Source organism: Myodes glareolus, chromosome 10 (genome assembly GCF_982192425.1).
Source record: "Myodes glareolus chromosome 10, mMyoGla1.1, whole genome shotgun sequence".
Taxonomy (NCBI): domain Eukaryota; kingdom Metazoa; phylum Chordata; class Mammalia; order Rodentia; family Cricetidae; genus Myodes; species Myodes glareolus.
This window is the reverse complement of record NC_142035.1, coordinates 20,670,267-20,694,946: the sequence shown is the minus strand read 5'-3', so window position 1 is coordinate 20,694,946 and position 24,680 is coordinate 20,670,267. Positions and strand designations below refer to the sequence as shown.

At 43.3% G+C, this 24,680-nt stretch overlaps 2 protein-coding genes across 11 annotated transcripts in view; both read left to right on the top strand.

Moving 5' to 3' along the window:
* Ralgapb (Ral GTPase activating protein non-catalytic subunit beta) overlaps nt 1–16,001 on the top strand; it is an 85,825-nt gene extending 69,824 nt beyond the window's left edge. For all 9 annotated transcript variants that reach the window (XM_085697103.2, XM_085697102.2, XM_085697099.2 and 6 more), the window contains 5 exons: nt 848–984; nt 9,635–9,743; nt 10,379–10,457; nt 11,448–11,596; nt 12,227–16,001. In XM_085697103.2, the coding sequence (XP_085553229.2) occupies nt 848–984; nt 9,635–9,743; nt 10,379–10,457; nt 11,448–11,596; nt 12,227–12,420 (668 nt within the window). In that variant the 3' untranslated portion in view covers nt 12,421–16,001. The remainder of the gene's footprint in view (nt 1–847; nt 985–9,634; nt 9,744–10,378; nt 10,458–11,447; nt 11,597–12,226) is intronic.
* A 1,913-nt stretch (nt 16,002–17,914) lies between these two features.
* Nucleotides 17,915–24,420, top strand: Adig (adipogenin). Of its 2 annotated transcripts, none has more exons than XM_048440836.3 (3): nt 17,915–18,191; nt 20,567–20,678; nt 24,175–24,420. In XM_048440836.3, exons 1-3 carry the CDS (start codon nt 18,065–18,067, stop codon nt 24,299–24,301), a joined length of 366 nt encoding a protein of 121 aa, XP_048296793.1. In that variant the 5' UTR covers nt 17,915–18,064; the 3' UTR covers nt 24,302–24,420. The 2 variants fall into 2 exon arrangements, with proteins under 2 accessions (XP_048296793.1, XP_048296794.1); XM_048440837.3 differs by having other exon boundaries at nt 17,936–18,191; nt 20,567–20,696; nt 24,175–24,417.
* The last annotated feature ends 260 nt before the right edge of the window (nt 24,421–24,680 follow it).

The window sequence follows — 24,680 nt, the reverse complement described above, 5'->3', positions numbered from 1 at the left end:
AGGGAATCCAATGCCCTCTTCTGACTTCCTTGGACACCAAGCATATATGTAGTACATATACATATCTGCAGGCAAAACATCTGTTTGCATAAAATAAAATATCTCTATTTTCCTGGGTTTTTTGTTCATTTCTTTTGTTTTTTTACTACCACCAGATTGTACTTTAACTTCAGACTAGGTCCTTGGTAGCTTTCAGGTGTCTCAGTGTCTACTTAGGATGATACTTTTGATTGATATATAAATGATTCAGAGAATAACAGATAGCTTTGATTTTATAATTTTCTTGTCTTAGTTATATCCTGTAGAACAGGAGATGACAAACTATAGTGCATAAACAAGATTTAGCCAAGAATGGGCTTTATGTGGTTATTAAAGATTAAAATGTTTCTTTTATGTGTATGAATGTTTTACTTGCGTGTATTATGTGCACTTCATGCTTGTCTTTTGTACTCATGACAGCTAGAAAAGGGCAGGGAGCCCCTGGAACTGGAGTTACAGATGGTTGTAAGTACCTTGTAGGTCCTGGGAACCAAACCCCATTCTTCTGCAAGGGTAGCCATTGCTTTTAACTGCTGAGCTGTCTCTTCAGTCCCAAGTTTTACCTTTTTTCAAGTATTATAAGTAAAGTCCAAAGAAGAGTGTGCTGCAAAGGCTTCTATGATCAGCAAACCCTACTCTAAGGTCACCTGCTCCTTCATAGAATGTCTGCCAAGACTTGCTGTGGAAGCAGTGCTTGGTCTTCAGTTACTCAGGGTACTTAGATTAGACAGTTAACAGGGTACTAGTTAACATAATTAAATTTCTGCCCAAGAGAAGTAGCAAATATAATTTTTTTCTTGTCTTGCAGCCGATTCTTTGGAAAGTAATACCTCAGACCAAGATAGTGACTCAAATATGGATCTTATGCCTGGAATTCTGAAGCAGCCACCCCTGACACTTGAGCTGGTCCCCAATCACACAGACAATCTTAATTCCTCACAGAGGGTAAGTTGTTTTATTGATTCACCCACCCCAAATTTTGTGGTAAAGTGGCAGTAATTATAGAACCAATCTGAAAGTTTCTCAATTTTTGTAATGTAGAAGGTATAGCAAGACTATTGATTCATTAACTGAAATATTTTAAAATGAATTCTTGAATTTTTCATTTTTCTAATCTATAATAAATAGTTGGCCCTACATTTTCCTTGTTTTTGACATTCTGCTTCAATGGTCAGTTCTCTCACTCACTCCTGTGTAAGCTGAGGCTTTCGGTATCCACTAAGCATTGCAGCAGGAGCTGTGTGTAGCTTTTGTACTCACGATCCAGCTAAGAACTGACTGCAAAGCCATAGCATTTGCAGACTCTAAGAACTGCAGTTCTCCTTTGTCTGTTGCTTTCCTTTCAACCATTTTATGACCCATGTGCAACTATAGTCTAAAAATATTTAAAGGAAAATTTCAGAAATAAGCAATTTGTAAGTTTAAAATAATGTAGTATTCCAAATAACTTGGTGAAATCTTGCAAAATCCTGTTTCTTCCAATCTAAGATGCTAATCATTCTTTGTTCAGCATCTGTATGCTTTCCCACCTCTGCCCTCACTTTAGCTTTGGTTTGGTGTCATGGAATGTAATACTGCAATGCTAATGTTAAAGTTAACAATGCCTAGCATTTTGTCACAGTGTTTTACTGTGGCTCATGTGGGCGTCGCATCACCTTGGTATCATCGCAGGAAGAGGAATGATTATAGCATGGTAAGCTTTCATGAAGGAAAGAGAGACCAAATTCACATAGGCTTTTATTGAAATATACTTTATTTGTTCTGTTTTATTGCTGTTGTTACATTTACTTCAAGGGTGTTTCTCTCTCCTCTGTGTGTGTGTGTGTGTGTGTGTGTGTGTGTGTGTGTAGTTGTACACTAGAAAAGAATATGTATAGGATTGGGTAGTAACTGTGGTTTCAAGAACCCATAGAGAGTCTTTGAATGTATCCCCATGGATAAAGGTGGGGTGGTGGCTACTGTTTATATGACACACAACTGCTACTGCATATGAAAACCTTTTGCTTTTATACTTACCAGCCGATTTTATTTTTTTATCTGTGTTTACCCCCTAATCTTTATTTTTTTGAAAGTAATTTTATTAAGTTATAAAAGTTTCCATTTACCCCCCTAATCTTTATTGAAAAATGACTTAAGTGGTAACAAAAATACACAATCAGGCTGATTGATTTCAAACAAATAATTTAAAAGATGAAGTGTAAATCTGACCAAAGTCATTCCTGAATATAAATTCAGGAATAAATAGAATTTTAGTTTGGTTCATTCCAAAGTGAAAATTATTACTCCCCCACTCCTCTGCCCCCAGTACTGGGGTTAAGCTTAAAGACTCTCACATGCTGGGGGCTGGAGAGATGGCTCAGCGGTTAAGAGCATAGCCTGCTCTTCCAAAGGTCCTGAGTTCAATTCCCAGCAACCACATGGTGGCTTACAGAATATTGTATGCATAATAAATAAATAAATATTTTGAAAAAGACTCTCACATGCTAGCCAGATGTTCTCCCATTAAGCTATATTCTCAGTCTTATTTTTATTTTGAGACAGGATCTACTAAGTTGCCCCAGATGACCGGGAACATATTGTGTAGCCCAGGCAAGCCTTAAACTTCTTCTGCCACAGCTGCATCACTAGGTATAACTATGAAGATTGTTTTTAGCATAGATACATGCTTAAGAAAGGTCTCCACTATTAAAATTATTTAGTAAAAATATCAAGTTATATGACTCCTAATAATAGACTGATTGTAAACTTCAAGAGGTTAAGAGGCCCCATAGAATACAGTTTGAAAGGAATAGAGAATACAGACATTCAGTGGCTGCTTGCCCTAACCCTCTTAAAGCATCTTGCTTTTTATCATATATTCTTTTCAGATTAGAAAATAAACCAAAAAACCTGTTTAACACTTGCCAGTGAGGAGACAGTCTCAGCACCCTGAACAGAAGTGAGCCTCTTTAACATAATAAAGCACACTGACTAGACAACAGCTAGCATCCTGTTTGCAGATGGAGACCTCTTTCTCCTGCTTCTTGGTGGAAAAGTAGAAATCTAACACAGAGAAGTAAGACAAAATGCATAAAAATCAGAAAGCAAAGAGTAAAACTGTTATTTGCCGATGGCTTGACCATGTGCAGGAAACCTTATGGAATCTCCACTGGAATCTAAGTGAGTTTAGCAGGACTGCAGGAAAGAATGCCATTGTGTTGACCAAGGTTTGAAGATGACACCCGGTGATCCTTGCTCTGTGTCTTTCTCACCTGTTATGATAAAAAAAAAAACAAAACCTGTGAATATGATATGTACCCTGTTGAGAAAAATCTTCTCCGCTGGCACACAGAAATCCAATCAAAATAGATTAAACCAAATTAAAATGTCCATATTTTTAATAAATGCAGCACTCTTGGATGTCTGAGAGCATGGCAGGGAGACAGAAAACCAGGGAACACATGCAAAACCCGGGACCACTTGTTCCTCCTCTGGGCGCCCACTTAAATACCCTGTGGGAATGATCTTGACCCTCCTCTGGGGAGGGGTCAGGACCTGGCATGCTGGGATTTGTAGTCCAGATATACGCAACTCCCAGGCTGGGGGCTGGGATGGATACTAGGGGTTGGGGTGACACTCCCAACTTAACATCACATTCTGTCATTCCTGCCATGCTCTTGGCCACCCGAGAGTGCTGTATTTACTGAAACATGGGCATTTTAATTCAGTTTAATTTGGCCTGATTGGATTTCGGTGCACCGGCAGAGAGAATTTTTCTTAACATACCCAATGATTGTGTATGATTTATGGCAAAGGGAGTTTGGGGATGTAATTAAGATTACTTTAAGGAGTCATAAAGTAGGTGATCTACAGAAACCTGACCTAAACAGAGAAGACATGTCAGTCTTGGGCTACAGCTCAGAGGTAAAGATAGTAGCTTATTAAAAACTACTCTGCTATGAGAGTAGTTTCTGGATATGCTTGGATTTGTTTGAGAGAAATCTTTATTTTCTGTGATACCAGATAGAAATAAGAATCTGGGGGCTTGGGCTGGAGGAGAGATGGCTCAGGGGTTAAGAGCACTGGCTGCTCTTCCGAAGGTCCTGAGTTCAATTCCCAGCAACCACATGGTGGCTCACAGCCATCTGTAATGAGGTCTGGTGCCCTCTTCTGGTCTTCAGGCATACACACAGACAGAATATTGTATACTTAATAAATTAAAAAAATAAAAACCATTTATGTTTAAAAAAAAAAGAATCTGGGGGCCTGTCATGGACTCTGGTCATATGGTAATATATTTGATATACCTGTTTCTATCCTAATAAAGCAGTTTTAGTTTTAAAATTGAATTTAACTATGGAATTCGTGCTCCTGAACATAGGAACTCTGTTGATGTTATTAGCACAAACATAGTTTTATATGTGTCATGCGCGTGGTATGGTTTAGAGTGCCAGTGTGCTAAAGGGCATTCACATAGTCTGTTAACCTTGCAAAGAAACTTCAAGCTGACTTGGTGAGCCAGGCATCGTGAAACATGCCTGTAATTCGTGTGTTCAAGTGGTAGAAGCAGAAGAATCAGGACTTAGGGCCAACCTTAGCTACATGTAAGTCTGAGGCCATGGTGGGTTACGTGAGACCTGTGTCAAAAGTAGATAAAAGTGATGGGCCAGTTACTGTCATACTCTATACCTTCTCAGCTGTCTCCTCTCTACAGGTTTTCCTCTTTCGGTGTTGTGTGTCATTTTAATAGGCTAGCTCTATCCTGCTCTTTTCTTTTCCTGTTTAAAATATTTCTCTTTTCTGTACTCTATTCTTTTCTTTAAGCTTTTCCCCCAAAGAATGTTGACTAGCCATCTTGACAGGATCTCTGGGAATGTCCAAAGTGTTTTGATTGAATTCCATTTTTGTTGTTTTTAAGACTTATTTTATTTTTTGTAAATGAGTATTTTGCTTGTTTGTATGTATGTGCACCATGTGCATGTCTGGTGCCCAAGGAGCCCTGAAGAAAGTGTCGAGACTCTGGAATTGGCATTACAGATGGTTGTGAGATACATGTAGGTGGTAGGAATCAAATCCAGATCCTCTGCAAGAGCATTAAGTGCCAACGAGCCAAACATCTCTACAGCCTCTTGGTTGTATTTTCAATAACAAACAAAAACCCCAGCAACAGGTAGCATTCTAATTCCAAATGAGTGCTGGGCTTGTGCTTGATCACCAGTCAAGCAGAGGAAAACCACATCTCCTGTCTCTAGTCTCCCCTGAAAACACTTCCTCAGAAAGAATAGCAATGCTTTCTAAAAGATAAAACTAAAAATAAATTCAACCAGTAACTTAAACACAGATGTGCAAGTTCCAGTACAAAAACATAAGTAACGTGGAAAACCAACACAATATAACGTCTAAATACCACTAATCCAAACTGGGCAGTGGTGGCTCAGACCTTTAATCCAAGCATTCAGGTGGCAGAGGCAGGTGGATCTGTGAATTTGAGGCCAGCCTGGTCTCCAGATTGAATTCCAGGAGAGCGATGACTACACAGAGAAACCCTGTCTTGAGGGTAAAAGAGAAAAAGAAAAATCACTAATCCATGCTGGTCAAGGTGGCACATACCTTTAATCCCAGCACTGGTAAGCAGATCTCTATCACTTCAAGGCCAAACAGGGTACAGTAAGACTTTTGTCATGAAAAGAAGAAAAAAAAATCACTGATCCCTCAGTAATAGCCGACAGTAAAAGAGAATCACATGAAATCCTAAAGAACTCAAAGAATGACTAAGTATATTTAAAAATGGGCTAGATGTGGTGGTGCATCCCTTTAATCCCAGCACTTGGGAGGCAGGGGAGGCAGATCTCTGTGGGTTTATGGCCTGCCAGGGCTAAAATGAGACCCTGTCTCAGGGGTGGGGGGTGAATTAAAGAAGACACAAATTCCTGAATGAAGTCTAAGAAAAACAAAACAAAACAAACAAAAAAGCTCAGTTGACTGAATGAGAAAGCTAATAGAGGAGCCTGTGGATTGGCACTGGTAAGACTACTTGTCACCACACCTGACAACCTGAGTTTGATCTCTGTGACTTACATGGTGTGGGAAGAGAACTAACATTCACAAGCTGTCCTCTGACCTCAACATACATGCTGTACCATGGTCATAAAAAATAAATGTTTTTAATTGACACAGTCAATTCAGGTTATGAAAGAGAATTCAATAAAGAGAAATACTAAAAAAAACCCATTGAAATACTGGAAATGAAAACCACAGTAAGATGAATAGAAAGCTCATGAAAAGCATTATGAACAGAAGTGCTCAAAGAGAACATCAGAGTTTGAAAACAAGATAGAGAAATTGGGACACTGAACATTGGCAAAGATTAAATTAATAAGAAAATAATTGCAGTACTTTGAAGATGTATGTGATACCATGAAAAGGCCAGATTTAATAAGTATCATGGGCAGAGAGAACAAGAATTTCATTCTAAAGACATAGAAACCATTTCAGTACAATCATAACGTTTCCCAAAACTAGAGAAAGAGATGCTAGTCCAGATACAGGAAGCATGTAGAATAGGAGAGTAGACTAGAAAATGAACCTAGTCTACTATGAACCTATGTGATATGAATCCCATATCACAGTGTGATTACATCACTAAATATACAGAACAGATGAAACGAACTGGGCTGGGGAGGTGGCTCAGTGGGCAAAGTGGTGGCAGGAGTGCTGAGTACCATCAGGTCTGTGTTTAAAAAATACATTCACAAGGATATCAGAGCGACCAAACTCTTAGTTAAGCAAGAGAGAGATAGAAAACACCATTCTAAGGCCAACAAAATGAGAGGGATTAATACTGTCCTCTTAATAATACTTTTTAATAGTATGGTCTCATTTCTCCAGTCAAAACACAGACAACAGTTTGAATTTTAAAGAGGGATTTGTTGCCACCAAGAAACACACCACAAAAAACACAACCATAAAAAACTAACTTCCTTAAGATTAAAGGATGGAGAAAGGTAGTCCACTAAAATGGAACAAACAAACAAGCCTTTGTTTTCCTAAATCTGATAAAAGTATACTTGAAACCAAAACTAGTCAGAAGAGTTCCTCCATACTCTTCAAAGGAACAGTCCATTAAAGGGACATTCTAATTCTAAAACATACATTGAAAATGAGTGCACACAGTTTCATAAAGCAAGTACTACTAAATGTAAATTCACACATTAACCTTATCATAGTAAAGTATCCAATATTCATCATTTGGACATGTTATCCCAACAAAAAGTAAATAGAAGAACAAATCATCCATTAGGTTATACTTTAACAAGTGTAAAAATACTAATGGCAGACAAAATGCTTGACTAATGAAAAAGTCACTAAAGAAATTAGGAAATACAAAAATCTCTAGTATCAAAAATGGAAACACAAATACCAAAATGTGGGGTACAATGAAAGCAAGCCTAAGAGGAATATTATAGCTGTAAGTGCCCACACATATAAGAAATCAAATAAATTTCAGATAAACAGTTCACCTTAAGATTTTGGAAAAATAAGAAAAGACCAAACCTACAATCACTAGACAGAAAAAAAATTAAGATCAGGGCAAAAATTGGTGAAATGGAATCAGAAAAACAAAGAATCACTGCAGCAAAGAGTTGGTTCTTCCAGAAGATGGACAAAGCTTCATTCAGCCAAGCTGATGGAAAGAGAGAAAGGCAGGTGTTGTGGTGCACGCCTTTAATCCCAGCAACTGGGGAAGCAAAAGCAAGTGGGTCTCTGAGTTTGAGGCCAGCCTAGTCTACAAAGTGAGTTCAAGGACTGCTAGGGCTGTTACATAGAGAAACCTTATCTGGAAAAACAAAAAGAAGAAAGAAGAGAAATCATAAATGACTAAAACTAGAAACCTAAGTGAAGTAACTGGTTCTTACAGATAACAGTGAAATTCAGAAAATCATCAGGACAAGGCTTAAAAACATGTATTACACAGAAAACCTAAAAAGCATGGACACTTTTTAGGTACATAGGGCATACCAAAATTAAATCAAGGTGAGGTCACTTTAACAGATTTATAACAAGCAACGTTGTTAAAGGACTTAAAAAGAAAATCTTTCCTAAAAGAGAGCCATCCTGGATTAGCTTTGCTGCAAAATCTGCTGACTTGTAAAGAACTAACACAGTGTTTCTCAGGCTGTTAACAACAGGAAGCACAGAATACTCCAGAACTGGTTTCTTTTCTGATGCCAGAACAAGATACAGACATACAGACACAACTAAAGGACGATAGACCAAGCTACCTAGCTGCAAAAAAATCTCAACAAAATATTTGCATTCCCAAATCAAGATTGCATTGAAAAGATCATTGGCTTTGATCAAGTTATCTTTATTCTAGAGATTTAGCTGTAGTTGTACATACAAAAATCAATAAATGTAATAATACGCTATGTAAACATTTTCTAAAGGGTAGAAATCAGATGATCATCTCCATAGATTCAGAAAAGCCTTATGACAAGATCTGAACCCCTTCATTATGAAGAGATGGCTCAGTGATTAAAAGCAACTGCTGCTCTTGCCGAGGACTGACTTTGTTTTCAGCATCCATGTTGGGTGCTATCGCCACAGTTCCAGGGAATCCAGTGCCCTCTGCTGTTGTCCTTGGGCACCCACACACAGACACACAGATACATAAATAAACCTTTAAAAAGAAAACAGATGCATCTAAGAGAATTAAACCAGCCTCAGAAAAATAGATGTTCAATTTTGTGAATTAGATTTTGTATAGTCACGTAAAATTATGTACGGATATATAAAAAGAAAGTAGATATGAAATTGTGTAGTGCAACAAAAGAAATAGAAGTGGGGAGAAAAATGGAAGATGGGAGGAATGAAGGCTGATGATGTGTGGTCAACACAAAAATATGTCTACAAAATTTTGAAGTAAAATTTCAAAAGTACTGATACATGATGAATACATAACAAAGATGTTTATTGTAGTAATGCTTGAGCATATATTTGAAAGTAAAAGATCCCACTATATACTATAGAACATCATGCATAATAATAAATGCACCTTAATATATTGACACATAACCAAAAGTAGTTCATTAAAAATAAGCCAGTTGAGTGGCAGAAAAGGCAAATGTGTGCATGAGCTTGCCACAGAGACCAGTGAACTCTTGTCTTTTGCAGACAATATGAGGAAAATCAGGTATAGATTGCTACTGGAACATTTCATCTCAGAACTAGAAATAACTTTCTGATGTTGCATTTTAGAGACTATAACATCACCAGACAAAACAGTTGTATTTCTTTACCTGGGAAACATAAAGCTTTCTGGCCACAACAGAGGTTGATTCAGTCCTTTTAAACCTTTGTTAAAACATAACGTGCAAATTTTATTGCTTTTTGTGCAAATTGTAATTGTTCAGTATTGCTTTGATATTTAAAAGTTATATCATGCTGGACAGTGGTGACACACACCTTTAATCCCAGCACGAGAGAGGCAGAGGCAGGCAGATCTATGTGAGTTCGAGGCCAGCGTGGTCTACAAGAGCTAGTTCCAGGGCTACACACAGAAACCCTGTCTTGGAAAACAAAACAAAAAATGTCTTTCTCCTTTCCTGTCATATAGCTTAGTCCCAGTTCCAGAATGAAGAAGCTGCCTCAAGGTCGCCCCGTGCCTCCCCTTGGACCTGAGACAAGAGTGTCTGTAGTCTGGGTGGAACGCTACGATGATATAGGTACTGTATGAGGAAAAAGGTTTTCTTTAAGAACGATTAAGTTGCCAGTGACTTACCAAATGTCTGAAAAGGGTGGGTACAGAGACTTGCAGTTCATAAACCTGGGTTTGTATTCCAGCCTCTCTACCTATTTCAAGAAACCTGTTAATTGGGCATACTTGTGACCCTTCTTTTCTAGTTATGAATATTTGATAGATTAGTAGATACAAAGTCATTAACTGTTTTGTTTGTTTCCTAGTTAGTGTTCCCAGCCTTCCCAGGAGCTCTGGGCCATCTTTCCATGTGCTTTATATAATTGCTTCCTTTGTCCTTAAAAGTTCTGCCATGGATAAGTTTCTTAGGATTTTTGTGTGACTTAGGAGCATCAGAAATGCGTGCTTAGCTTAGCACCCTGTCCAGCTCAGGGTTTATAGGAAAGTGTCATTCTGCTTCTAACCACGCCCTCACAGCCACAGGTCATATTCTCTAGAAGCACTTTGCTTTCGGTGCACTTGGCCAAACATTGTGAAAGACAGCAGTTTTTATGTGGGAAGTCATTAGGATTCCACACTGTGGTGCAGCACAGACCTGTGAAGAGGTTAGGAATGAATTGGGGAAAATCAGGCAGTGATAACTGTAACGTTGTTGTTTTCTAGAAAACTTCCCCCTGTCAGATCTGATGGCAGAGATCAGCACTGGTGTGGAAACTACTGCCAACAGTAGCACGTCTCTGAGGTAGTGTCCTCTTCTTTGCTTGAGTTTATCAGCATGTCTGTTGTATCTGTTGGTTACGCTTAATAAAAGAATAAAGAATTGTAATCAAGCAGTGGTTAAAGGCAAATAAGAATCAGGACCTGGAGAGATGGCTTGGTGGGTAAGAACACTTGTTCTTGCAGAAGATCCAAATTTAAAATAAAATAAAGTTTTTAAAGAGTCAAAGAAAGGGCTGGCAAGATGGCATTTATGTGGCCCCTTTTCCCATGTTTAAGTATGTGATAGACTAGTAAATACAGCTGTAAGCTATCCATTGGTTTCCCAGTCTTCCCAGGAGCTCTGAAGAGGGGAAAAGCCAGCATGTGAAATGCTCAGAAAAAAACAAAATTAAAAACTTACCTTATTGAAATACAATTGTTATGCAAAAAGTGGTACATATTTGGCATGTTCAGTCTTGAGTTTGGAGGTATATTATACATATGAAACCATCACTACTATACCCTGTAAGCATACATTATCACCTCTAGAAGTCTCCTACTACCCACAGTACCTATAATTTATTATTAATTTTTTTGAGACCATTTGTTATTATTATTACTATTAACTATTTGATTTGCCCTCTTAGACTTTTAATAATGTGATACAGTATTACAGCCTTACTCAGTACAATGAGCACTTGACTTCTAGGACTTACTTGGTCTGCAGAAATGAAATTTTGTATTTTTCCACCAAAAACCTTCCTGTTTCCATATTTAAAGACATTGTCATCTCCGACTTTATTTTATGTTCTTCAGATAAATTCTATTATGTAGAAGAATCTATCTTTTTATGCCTAACTTATATGTATGTATAATTTCCATATTGGGCTTTTGCTGTTACTGATTGTACTCTGGGCTCTGTCTTGACACTGTAGCAGCCATGCTGACAGCAGGTCCCAGGCCTTGATACATGTTCTTACACCTCATAGAAAAGATTCTTGTGTCTGAACTAAAAGGACTTATCTTTTCTAAGATCTACAACTCTTGAAAAAGAAGTCCCAGTAATCTTCATCCACCCTTTAAACACTGGATTGTTCCGGATAAAAATCCAAGGAGCCACTGGAAAATTTAACATGGTCATCCCCCTTGTTGATGGGATGATAGTCAGCCGGCGAGCACTGGGTAAGTGCTTTGTGTCCTGAAGGACAGCGGTCCTGACTTTCCTTGTTTTCCTGCACCTTCAAATTTTATTTTATTCTTATTCTTTGATAATCTCATAGATGTATTTAATGAATTTTAGTCCTTTTTCACTTCACAGTACGTTGCCTCATTCCTCTTTGTTCTACTGAGGCCCTGTCAGCATTTTATGGTGTGTGTGTGTCCCACTGATAGGGCCCCATGTATGGCTGAGGATTGGATGTTATTGTAGCATAGGATGCCAGCAACTGTATCACTGTTTGCCTTCTTTAACACTTTCATAAAACACAAGTAAGGATATGGTCTTAATAGTCACTGCATGTTGAAAATGCTGCTGTTTAAGCTTTAATCTGGTAATATAAAAAGGCCTTCACTAACTGAATGAATTAACTACCTAACTAAAGAGGAAAACGGAGAACATGGGCTGTGGAAGAGCAGGCTTTGACTCTGGTCCTGAGCTAATGTCTCTCTCAGCAGTTTCGTCTTGGTGCTGTGTTTGTCTCTGAGGTGGGAAACCATGGGATTGCAGTGAAAGAGTTGCAGTGTTGAGAAAATGGGTCCTCTGAACATAGCTCACCTGACAGCTTACTGACAGTTATCTCACCTGTTTTCAAGGCTTTCTGGTGCGGCAGACTGTAATAAATATTTGTAGAAGAAAGAGACTGGAGAGTGATTCCTACAGTCCACCACATGTCCGTCGGAAACAGAAAATCACTGACATTGTCAACAAATACCGGAATAAGCAGCTGGAGCCAGAGTTTTACACAGCCCTTTTCCAGGAGGTCGGGCTCAAGAACTGCAGCTCTTAGAGCACAGCCTGTCCAGGGCAGTGGACTGCGGAAAGGGCTCTGACATCAAAGCAAGACAGTCCTGAAAAACGCAAGTGAATCACTCCCAAGAACTCACTGTTGATCACCAGAACCACGATGTGAAGCCACTGGCTCGAGGACCGCCTGCTTTCTGATGATGGACCTCGCACAGTCACACTCCTGCTGAAAAGGACAACAAGCATTTTAGCCATAAACTTTCTTTTAAAGTGACAATTTTAGTAAAATATAAGTCTTTTGAGGATAAAGGCTTTTATGCATCAGTTAAATACATGCATTGGTAGTGTCAACAGGCTTGCAAGGTAGGAGCTGAAGATAGTTTATACCTCGCTTTTTAGGAGGGTGTATTCAAAATTAAAATCAGTCTCAGAACCTTCCAGAACTTGTTAAGGCTCAAGTTGACACCGTGAAGGAGGAGGTAGCAGCTTTGTGCTCATGTTTCGATCTGTTTGTTACCTGTCATACTGACAGGTGAAACATAAAGGGTTTACTCAGATGAATCTGACATTAAAATATTTCCTGTTTTTTTCTCCATGTTTAAGCAAGTTGTCCCTCTCTCTGATGTGGAGATCTATCATATGGCCTCAGCTCCTTAGCAGACAGATGGAAGTGGAGGCACAGCTGTGTACTCTAATGGCCTGCTAGTCATGTTTGGGGTGAAAAGCTGTGAGTGAGCAGTGATGCCTTCGTTCTCCATTACCATTGAGTTTGATGTCCTGATGATAGGGTAGACATGGTTCCTTGATTAAATACCAATAATGGGAGTTCACAACAGGCTGAAAATTATTTCAGGACCAAGCAGCAAGCTGCAGTAGTTCTTGGAGGGTTCTGTTCGTGGTTCAGGAGGGAGTGTCCCACTGCCACTCACTCAGCTCTTCAGAGAGCACCTGCTTCACAGTCCACAGAATCAGTCATCTCCATAGGTGGCAGCTGCTGTTGTGTTTCCTGGCCTTAGCCAGCTGAAGGTACAAGTCCCTGCCAGGACTCTGGAATATTTCAGTCACTTGACTGTTGTTTTTCTGCAAGGGACTAAGCATAGGAGGTGGCCAGAACCAAACTGTTTTAGAAGGATTCCTGTTACAGTGTTCACTATATTCCAATTTTTATGTTCCTACTCCTTCAGTAAGATTATTTGTCTTAGAAAACAAGTGACATTTATAGTCCAAAGAGGAATAATCAGAGATTAACAGGGCTGTTCCCCTGTTGTCATTAAAATCTGCAGATCAGGGTCTACTGTTTGGTTTGAGGTTTTGCTCTTTTTCTAGGATATTAGGGGCAATGTTATACCTGTTCCTCTGTGCAGGTGCCTCCATTCTAGAAGTACGTATTCTGCTGTCCCTAAGCAAGAACCATGGGTATAGCATCCCGTAGGCTGCCACAACCCCCTTTTTTTCTCTACTCAGGTACAGACCCCTCCCTCCTTCAATCTTCCTTGTCCTTGGTGTCATCCTCTTCCTCCCCACTGTGAGTCCAGTTTCCATTCAAGGCATAGTGTTCTGTCTTTGATTTTTTTTTTTTAAAGCCAGGCAATAATCTAATGTCTTCAGGTGATACCATGGGGTAAGGAATGGTAAAAATTAGTAGTGAGGTTTTCCCTAAAAATATTCTAGTAATTCAGCAAGAAGAGGTGAAATTGAACAACTTTTAAGATCCTTCCAGACTGACACTTCATTTCTTGTTCTGTGTGAAGTGAATAAAGAATCTGTACATACATGTGCAACTTAGAACATTCCAGAGGCTACAGATAACTGATAAAGATGTACTTATTTCCTACTCTGGATATTGTTTAAATGATACCAGAAAGATGACATATGGGATTTATATGTTGGGGTGGACTTTCTGGCCCTTCCCCTTCGGTTGTCTCTAATTTCTAATTTCTTGTAATTCTGATAACTTTGGTAAGAGAACAACAATGGCAGATGTAGTTTGAGATCTGGGGTACATGGTGATTCCCCAAGAAGGGAGGGATTCACACCCCTAAGGTAGAGAAGCCCTAGTGTGTACATCCAACAGAACTTGGGATGCACCCCCTCACTGGTTCCTTCTGCACCACACACCATCTACCTACCAAAGGGTGTGGTAAGAGCCTTGGGTCTCAGAGTGTGGTTTGGAATCCTGCTCATTGAGTTCACCCTCCTGCCTGCGCTAAGATCACTTTGAACAGAATCTTGTCAGAGGAACATGCTTAGTACTTACAATAATCTTAGTAGTTCACTTGATAAATTTGCCCACACAGGCTCAGAAACTTTGAGGAAACACTGGAACCAATCTGGACTGTTGTTTAAACTGTACGGTTGCTGTACTTGGCTGCCAAGGCACTCTCAAAGAGGAAAACATTTGCTATGGGTATTTAGGCTGGCAGCCCCCTCCTGCTCACTTCTGAAACTGGGGACGGGAGTGGGGGATTGCTCCTTTGGCTGGGAGTCCAGGAGACATGGCTCTTAACCTCTTCAAACCTTGCTGCCACCTTTCCCATTTGTCTAGAGTTTCCTCTTAAGACCTCCTGGCCTTTGGCTCCTTGAAAAGAAGAGCTACAGTGGTAGAGCAGCCCTCCCGGCCATACAGATGCATGTGCCATGCACATGTGCATATAAGCATCTCCCTCTTCAGCTCCCCGATCTTAGGGTAGCTCCATCATGGGGCTCACCCATAAAAACACCTACACTTTGGCTGGCCCTGTCGGTGTCTGGCTCACAGGTAGTAGGACAGCCTAGAAGAACGGCTCCCTGTCTGCATTAGGGGAGAATCAGGTTCTGCAGGCTGACCTCTACAGTGATGAGTTTTCCAGGGTGTATTCCTATTGAGAAGTGGAACTTCCCCCACAAAATCAGCCTTGGGCAGAGCTGGGTAGGTGGTGACAACTGTCTTAGAGGACATTTGACACTCTCCTGGCATCAGTTGTCCATTAGCATTTAAAGCCTGTTCAGGCCGGATCTTTGGTGTTAACAGTGACCATTGGCATCCACTAGTCTGGTCTCAGCACTCCCTGACATCCCCTCTTCCTGAGGGATCCACCTGGAAGTGGAGTCACTGGTCTCGCTGCTGGCAGAGCGGGCACTGCATAGTGTTTTCTCAGAACAGCCACCCTTGTTCTTCAGACGAGTTTTTTAGTGATGAGAGGAAATGTGTAATTTGGGATTCCACAGTGCCTTGCATACAGTAGGCGCCCAATACCTATTTGTTGAAGCAAATCAAGTTCTTTGTCCCCACAGTGACCAACGCATCTTCCTCTGAAGGGCTTGGCAGTTGTGGCTAAAATCTAAGTATCATTATTTGCTCGAAACCATATTTACAGTTTGTATGAATTTCGGTATATTGCCAAGATGGGATCTTTTTCCTATTGTATTTTCTGTAAATATTTCTGCCACTGATCTGTAAAGTAAAGGAGATGTAAATATGAAGGTGTGCCTGTGTCCCTCGCTGCCTGTGTTGGATCTGCGCTAGCCTGGGAAGAAGGTGCAGAGGTTCGTATTTATGCCTGTCCTCCATCCACAAGAAACCCACGGGATATTGAATGTAATACACGCGGTCAATTAAATTTTAAGGAGCTTCTTATCTATTAACTTGGTGTGTCCTTTTGGTTACAGGCCATGGGGCTGGCTCCTGCGTGGTCGGTCTTAAGTCACGCTCTCCAGAGGGTCTGCTCAGTTTTAACTAATCTAGGTTTTCACTCTAGGTTTTTTAGTTTTCCTGAAATACTCAAAATTAGGCTAATTTTAAGAGAAAAGGACATGCCCTTCTAATGCTGGCAGGAGTGTGTAGAATTAAGATACAAAGGCTGGAAGTTGAGGGAGGAGTGAGTCGTGGGGTTTTCTGCCTGTAGAGAAAAGTAAGACCATTCCCAGATGGGGAGGGCACAGAGGTCACCTATGCCCTCACTGCCCCTTTGTACTGGTTAGCTCAGGGCTTTACAAGAAACATGTTGGGGCTGTGAGCCTGGGTCGTTGGTGATGAGCACAGAAGTGAGAGCTGTTAATATGCCTGCCTCCACCAGGTGCCACCCTTCAGTCTGGCTCCAACTCCCCAGAGCTGCTCTGCTGCATGTGAGCTGCCTGGGACCCGGAGCCACCTTCTCCCTTTTTCTTATCCAGCTCTACCTGCCAGCACAGGACCTACAGCTGGGCCAGTTGGCAGAAGAGGCTGACTTCAGTGGCCCCATTTTGCGAAATGGCATTCAAGTTTTTCCACCTCTGTAGCTCAGCTCTCCAACACAACTCCATACTGACCCGGCACCTAGAAATCCTAGCCCCGACTGCTCCTTTTCTGGCCTCTTGAGCCTGCCTTGTCCACAGCCTGCCAGCATCCTGTTCTTAGGTGTACATTTGAATCCTGTTTACCCAGACTCCTTCTGTGGGTCCACTCAGCCTGGCCTGGTTCTCCTTCTCTGTAGACTGGTGCCCTCCATGACTCGCCCTCTAACCCAATTTTGATGCATCAGCTTCCCAGTCTAGGACGACCCTGACCTCAGCCTGTGCTCTTCCACTATGAGATGCTGTATTCTCCCACATCATGTCTGCCTCCCGCCCAGGGGGTGCAGTCTCAATGAAGGAGGGTGAGCCTAGGTATTGGCATATTTAACGTACTTCCCAGCCCCATTCATCTTTTGAAGACTGTGCCCAAGCAAGTTTATTACAGACTTCCCCTGACTCCCAATGCCTACTTCCTGCCACAAGTGTAAGTCCAGGCCAGGTGGGGGGATGGTAGGTGTTGTCTTGCCCCACTGAGATAAGGGGGCAAGTTTTTAGAAGTCCCTTGCTAAAACTCATAATAAGGGTAAGTAGAGGAAGCTTCAAAATAATGTTAATCTTAAGTGGTGGCTCAGTGTGTGGCCCGACAGATTTAACCTACAACGTTCTAACAAAGTCTGATCCCATCTGTTTGTGTTTGGAGGGGCAGATGCACCCCATCATCTCTAGTTGTTAGGACAGGGTCTTTGGCTGGATGGAGCTTGCCGTTTTGGCTATTCTGGCTAGCCAGCTAGACCCTAAGATTCCCTGCCTCTGCTGGGATTACAGGAAGGTTGACAAACCCACCTTTATGTGAATTCTGGAGACCGCCCCCCCAACTCTGGGCCTCATATTTGTGGGATAAGCATTTTATCCCCCTCCCCTATCTCCTATTTTAAACTTGGGAGACTCCACATAAAAGCCAGATGTTAGGCTCTTTTGGGGGTAGGCAGTGTGGCAATGCTGTATCTGCCTTTCCTATGCAGCAACGGTTGCTGGAGCTCCCCAGTCTCTTACCTTCCTGCACTGAGCTTCCTCCGTTCCCTACAGTGCCCTGTCCCACAAGCACCCAGGGCCCTAGCTGGTTCATGGCCACTTACATGGGCCGACGTTTGTCCTTCTGTTTCTCTGACTTTAAAATTGCTCAGTTCCCTCAGAGGCTCACATAAGCCCAGTGGCTGCTGGGCTAGTCCAGCCCTGGCCAACCTTCTCAGAAGTCAGCCTGTCTCCCAGCCAGACCCCTTCAGCTTCCTCTGCCTGAGGACTGTGACTTCCTTGTTACATCACACTCACAATCACAGTCACAATTGGGCTGAAAGCAGAGCCTGGCCAAGCTGCCAGGCGCTCAGGGACAGCCTGCCTGCTCAGTCCAGGTGGCTTCACATGGCCACAGGTGCACAATGAAGTACCCTCTGGTGCCACTGGTGAACGACCTCACGCTCTCTTTCCTGGTGTTCTGGCTCTGCCTGCCCATGAGTTTGCTGCTGTTCTTGACGATCCTCTGGTTACGATTCTTACTCAGTCAAGGTGAGCTAGTCCAGGCTGGACTCTTTATTTTGGAAGTGGGCACAGAAGGGGAATAGCACAGCATTTTAAATGCAGCTCCAGTTGAAATAAGTTTTTTTTCCTTCCTTTGTTCCTCCCTATCATTTTTGTTGTTGTTGTTGTTTTTGAGGTCGGATCTTATTAGACAGCTCGGCTGTCCTGGAATTCACTATGTAGACCAGGCTGGTCTTGGACTCAGGTCTGTCTGCCTCTGCCTCCTGAGTGCTGGGATTAAAGATGTGCACCGGCGTGCTGGCAGTCGGGAGAGTTTCTTAACAGAGTTTGATTGGCGTGTATACGTGTCTGCTTGTCTGTGGCCCCTTCGGGGCACTGCTGGTGCTCAGGCTCGGCTGCTGAATTAGAAAACGGTGCTCAGGTACCAAGCAGAGCTCAGACTGGCTCTCCTTTATTCGGACCCTCCCCTGTGTGCTTTTGTAAACAACGTGAACAGTGGGGCATAGCAGCCTTTGATTTTTTTTTGGGGGGGGGGTCACACTATTCTGGTTTTTGGCCAGGCCTTCTCTGGTACACAGGATCATGGAGGCTTGTTGACAATGGTCCTGACTGCAGCACACTAGCAAGACTGGGTAAAGCAGTTCTCAACCTGTGGGTCACGACCCTCTCACGGGGGTCACAGCAGACATCCTGTATGTCAGATACTTACATTACAGTTCATAACAGCAACAAAATTACGGTGATGAAGTAACAATGAAAATAATTTTATGGTCACGGTTCACCACGACATGAGGAACTGAACTGTTAAATATTAAAGGGTGTTAGCATTAGGAAGGTTGAGAGCCACTGAACTAAAGGCTAAGACATAACTGACCATGAAAGAGGCTAGGTGGCAGGAGGGTTAGGATATGGCAAGAGGCACCCTATCTCCCCAAAGATCCTTCTTAACTCAGAGGCTTTTCTTTCCCTGTTTCTAGGCTCTGTGACCTTAGGTCGACTGGGCAACAGTATGCCCAGCTTGCTGCCAGCTCTGGTCACAAGTTACTGAGGCGATGTGAGCAACACCCTGCACGGCCTGCCCCATGATCCCTCTTGTCTGGCCCACTAATGGTCTCACAGCAGTTTCCTGGCAAGAGCCTAAGAGGGCCTCGGGTTTCTGAAAAACATGTTTTAAGCATATTCACCTCACTTCCAGGGTGAGCCAGAGTCCTCCCTTGGGGCCCTGCCCAGGCATTAGGCCTGGCAGCTAGGGGAGTCAAAGGCTTGCTGGAAACTGTCTCTGGCTGGGGATGTGAGTTGATAGTGTGCCACATAGCATGCAGGAAGCCATGGTTTTGATAAGCCAGGCATGGTGGTACCTGGTGTACTCTCAGTGCTAGCACTCGGGAGGTAAAAACAAGGGGATCATGTCATCCTCAGCAAGTCTGAAGTCTGGGATACATCAGACCTTCAAAAACAAAACCCTATTCCTCTGGAGTCTAATATCGGTTCCTTGATAGATTATACTCAAGTTAACTTTGAACACTTAGAAGTTATACTGAATTCCTGATGCATACCGTCTCCCTCCAACCCTAAGGAGAATCCTGTAAAGAGTCCCCATTGCCCATGTGGGAAAACTGAGGCTTGCCAGGAAGAAGCAACCTACCCAGGGCCACAGCCTGGGTAATGTCATTGGTACAAATTTCAGGGCTGCCTGAGCCTCATTTTCCTTACCACAAAGTGAAGGCAGTCACACCCCCATACACAGGTACACAACTTTCAGGCTGAAGAAAGGCTTTGTGAGATCTAGTGCTCTTGTTGCAGGGAGACAAGGACCTGTGTACATGGTACCTAGTAGGTACTTGTAGGCTCAGCCAGTGCTGGCTGAGTCAATGGTAGCTGTGTCAGTGTGGAAGGAAGTACAGTAGTGACTTTGGGTGGCTTCTCTGGAGATGACATCTTACCTCCGCCTTTGAAATAAGCCCTTTGATCTTCAGTGAAGTCAGCCACTCAGAGGTGACAGCACCCTGGCGCCATTGTCTTCTAACTCCTAGTTTCTCTGTGTGTTCTGCCCTTGTGCTGGGATCTGGTCCAAGGTGGTTGGTGTCTTGCAGCCTCAAGAACCCCAGGCCCGTAGTTTTCTAGCATCATACACTCTGAAAGATACAGATAGATGTCAGGCATCCATCAGCTTTGGGTGTGCCACTGAGTGGCTGGACCAGGTCTCCTGTAAAGTGAGTGTGGCGGTTGGTTTGCCCAGGTCTCTCATGATAGATGTGTGTGCTTTTAGGAATTCTTTCCTTCACATGCGTGTTCACCACCAAGCAGTACAAATCACAGATGTTTGGTAATGACTGGCCTAGAAGATGAATGATGGGCAGGTCGGTGACCCGGGGTCTCTTCAGTGTTTCTTGTCTTTACAGAGTCAAAGGAAGATTATTCAGATTTATGTTTCAACTGGGAGCCCTGGAGCAAAGGAGCTGCTGAGTCTGGCCATGAGGAGACATGCTGTGACTATGAGGACAGGCACCACTGGTGAGCCTGTTCTACCTGGTAAGACCTTTGTGGGGGATCGGAGACTACAGGAAGACCTTGGGCCTGCCGGCAGCTGACTCATTGGAGCAGGCTGCCTCGCTGTATGGATGCCCTGTGCCCTGGTCATGCTGAAGAACTGACTGTCCTGCCACGCTCTACATGGCTTCAGGGATGTGACCTGACTGGGACAGCGAGGATATGAAGACAGGGCAGACACACAGACATAGAAAAGCTTGGACTGGGAGATCTGGGTTCTTGGATAGAGCATGTTTATTACATACATTTGGATAGGGAGGCAGGGTCCATGGTATACAGATGGATGAGAAATGTCTTAGGGTTTTATTGCTTTAAAGAGACACCATGACCATGGCAACTCCTAAAAAGGAAAACATTTAATTTGGGCTGGCTTACAGTTCACAGGTTAGGTACATTATCCTCATAGTGGGAAGCATGGTGGCATGCCGGCAGACATGGTGCTGGAGAGGTAGTTGAGAGTTCTACATCTGGACCCACAGGCAGCAGGAAGAGACTGAAATACACTAGGCCTGGCTTGAGTTTCTGAAACTCAAAGCCCACCCCCAGTGACACACTGCCTCCAGCAAGGCCACACCTCCCGATAGTGCCAGTTCCTATGAACCTTTGGTGTCATTTCCATTCAAACCACCATGAGAAATCAGGGTCTGTGGTACACAACTGGGTGAATGTTGGAGGAGGTCGCTAGTTGATTCCTGGCTGCTCAGAACCCAAATAATCACATAGATACTATATTAATTAAATCACTGCTTGGCCCATTAGCTCTAGCTTCTTATTGGCTAACTTTTACATCTTAAATTTAACCCATCTCCATTAATCTGTGCATCACCACTAAGTTGTGGCCTACTAGCAAAGTTTCAGCGTGACTGTCTCCAGCGGCAGCTCCATGGCTTCTCACTGACTCCACCTTCCTTCTCCCAGTTTAGTTTAGTTTTCCCCACCTACCTCTGTTCCCCTATAGCTCTGCTATAGGCCCAGAGCAGTCCCTTTATTAACTAATGATATTTACAGCATTCAGAGGGGAATCCCACATCAGGTGAAGAGACAGGCTTAGCTAAAACCCATAGGTACAGTCTCTCTTACAGAGAGCAGTCTTCAGGCCACACACATCTGGAGGAAGAAAACTATGGTGGGCTGATGTGGGATTCCTCTCTGTATGCTGTAAATACCATTGGTGAATAAAGAAACTGCCTTGGTCTGTTGATAGGTCAGAGTAGAGCTAGGCAGGGAAAACTAAACAATGCTGGGAGAAAGAAGGCAGAGTCAAGGAGAGAAGCCATGGAGCCGCCTCCAGAGACAGACATGTCGAAACTTGCTGGTAAGCCACAGCCACGTGGCGATACACAGATTATTGGAGATGGGTTAGTTTAGGATATAAGCAAGCTAGAAATATGCTTAACTATTGGCCAAACAGCATTGCAAATAATATGGTTTCTGAGTGGTTATTTCAAGTCTGGGCAGCTGGGAACAAACAAGCAGCCTCTTACTACAGTCCATGATACCAGTCTTCGTCCTGGGTGGATGGGCCTGGAATGTGCCAAGTGTGTCCCCTCTACACTCTCATTGTGAGAGCTATGGCAAGGATATTCTCATCTCCATATATACTGGGAACTTGGAGTACCAGCGTGGTTAAGGAATTTACCCAGAATGCCAAGTGGTGGTGGTGCAAACCTTTAATCCCTGCAACTTGAGAGGCAGAGGCAGGTGGATCTCTGAGTTGGAGGTCAGCCTAGTCTACAGAGTGGGTTTCTGGACAGCCAGGACTACATAGAGACCCTGTCTTGAAAAAAAAATTAACCAGAGGAACAGTGTGGTGATACTTTGTTTGTGCTGTAATAAAGCTTGCCTGAAGATCAAAGGACAGAACTAGCCACTAATTAGTCATAAAGGCCAGGCAGTGATGGCACAAACCTTTAATCCTAACACAGGGAGACAGAGGCAGAGGATCTCTGTGAGTTCAAGGCCACCCTGGGTTACATGGAGATTGATTCAGCCTCAAAGAGAAACAGCAAGGCAGTGGTGGCTCACACCTTTAATCTCAGTACTTGGGAGTCACATATCTTTAATCCTAGCACTAGGGAGGTGGAGACAGGAAGGGATGTGGCTGGACAGAGAGAGGAATATAAGGTGGGAGGAGATAGGAGCTCAGGGCATTCAGTCTGATGATTTGAAGAGATAGAATACCCCATTCAGTCTGTGTTATGCACAAATCCATGAAGTCCCCCAAAAGCCAACAAGGAGACCGAGTCCTGTAAATAAATGCAAAGAGCCTTTATTTTATGCAAGTTTGCAAACTCGGTCTTTCCACATGTCCAATGTATTGGAATAAACGGAGAGCCCTGAACTCAGTTAGAGTAGGGTTTTTATAAATAGTAAAGGTGGGGGTGAGGGGTTGACATTTGTCTGGGGGTGTCCTGGTGAGTGTGTGCTGGCAGGTGGTCCTGTCTATAGTGGTTGGAACGTTAGGCATTTCCTTTAGATGATCTGTTCTTGGGTGGTGCTCAGGTAATCTCAGTTTGTGGTTCTTCCTGCAACCAGGTATTGCTTCAGGGTAAGCTACTGAGACTCAGGCCTCTATTAAATTTATCAATGGCTGAGTCCTACACTGGCAGGTGATAATGGTTGGAAGTAAAGAACTTCCTTTGGGTGATCTGTTCATATTTAGCTTGTCATGGCTGGCTCCTATAGTCTGAGGATTCGGTAGAGTTAAAAACTAGTGACTGGCTGCTCTGCTTCTCCAATCTTCAGGCAAGCTTTATCTGTTAGGTCACAAACAAAATGTCAGCACAGAACAGTCTTGGCATCCATTCCCACGGGGCTAATGCCATTTCCAGCCAGTGACTCCCGGATACATGTCGACGTCACGCTAATCTTCTGTCACCTGCCCATTTAAGCTCTCCATGTCTGGGGTGGGAGTCTCCACTCCCATTGCCACCCAGTGACCTTGTCCCCTTCTCTTTCCTACCTCCCTCCACACAGAGGGGCAGCTGACTCGGGCAACTGACTCTAGCCACCACCTCCTGGCTCAACCTCAGGCTCCTTCACATCCAGCCATGACTGCAGGTCCTGGCAACACACACCTCTCTGTCCTCACGGCTGTCTGTCTGTGAGCATGGTCAAGCGCCATGCTCTCTAGTTGACACGCTGGTGGAGCTGGAACTCCAGCAGTGTTAGGGTTTGAACACAGAGACTCAAGCATACCAGGCAAGCTCTGTACCACTGAGTCACACACATCCCCATCCAAAATTCTCAGTTTGGGAACAAGAGACCATCCATGTCCATTGTTAACGGGCCCCATAGCCAATGAGCGGGGCAAGAAAACAATGTTTTGACTTCATGAAAGGGCTCGGCCCGTCTACAGATAGCGCCCCCCCCCCCCAACACACTATTGCTCTGCTTCCCTTATCCTTCATTGACTTCATTCCTAGCCCAAGCACTTCTTATTCCTGGCATGTTTGTCTAGGTATCATCTGGGCCCACGTGGACGACGGGAAGAGAACACTGGAGACCAAGGAACCTTTCTGGGACCTCCGGTAGTCAGACCTCCCAAGCCTCTTGCCGAATCATCTGTCCTCCGTCAACACAGATGACCGGAAGTCTTTCAGAGAAGAGTCAGGCCCAGGGAGTTTATAGGGGACAGCTGGCCAACTCAAATCCCAGGAGGTGCGGGGTCCCTATTAAAGAAATGAGGTTCCGCTGTGCCCTGCCAGAGCTTCTGATGTCCATTCATTCCCCCCTGACTCCCTCTGGACTGTTCCACCCTCACGTCTGCTCTGTCCCTCTGAGCTTCTAGCGTCACCCAGCAAGCTCGATCCTTGCTTAGACTGTGGTGTGCCTGTCTACTGCGTCTGCTGTGGTCTCCTTACAACGGGAGCGTGTGTGAGTGTTCGCTGTGTGAGCCCCACTCTGCTGGGAGCTTCATGTGGGACTGTGGCTCAAAGGGTTCTACGAGGGAAGATCTCGGTTATC

Coding starts and splice junctions, on each gene's coding strand:
- Adig (XM_048440836.3), top strand. CDS start 18,065: ATGAAGTACCCTCTGGTGCCACTGGTGAACGACCTCACGCTCTCTTTC. Junction 18,192..20,566: donor ACGATTCTTACTCAGTCAAG/GTGAGCTAGTCC, acceptor TTGTCTTTACAG/AGTCAAAGGAAGATTATTCA. Junction 20,679..24,174: donor TATGAGGACAGGCACCACTG/GTGAGCCTGTTC, acceptor ATGTTTGTCTAG/GTATCATCTGGGCCCACGTG.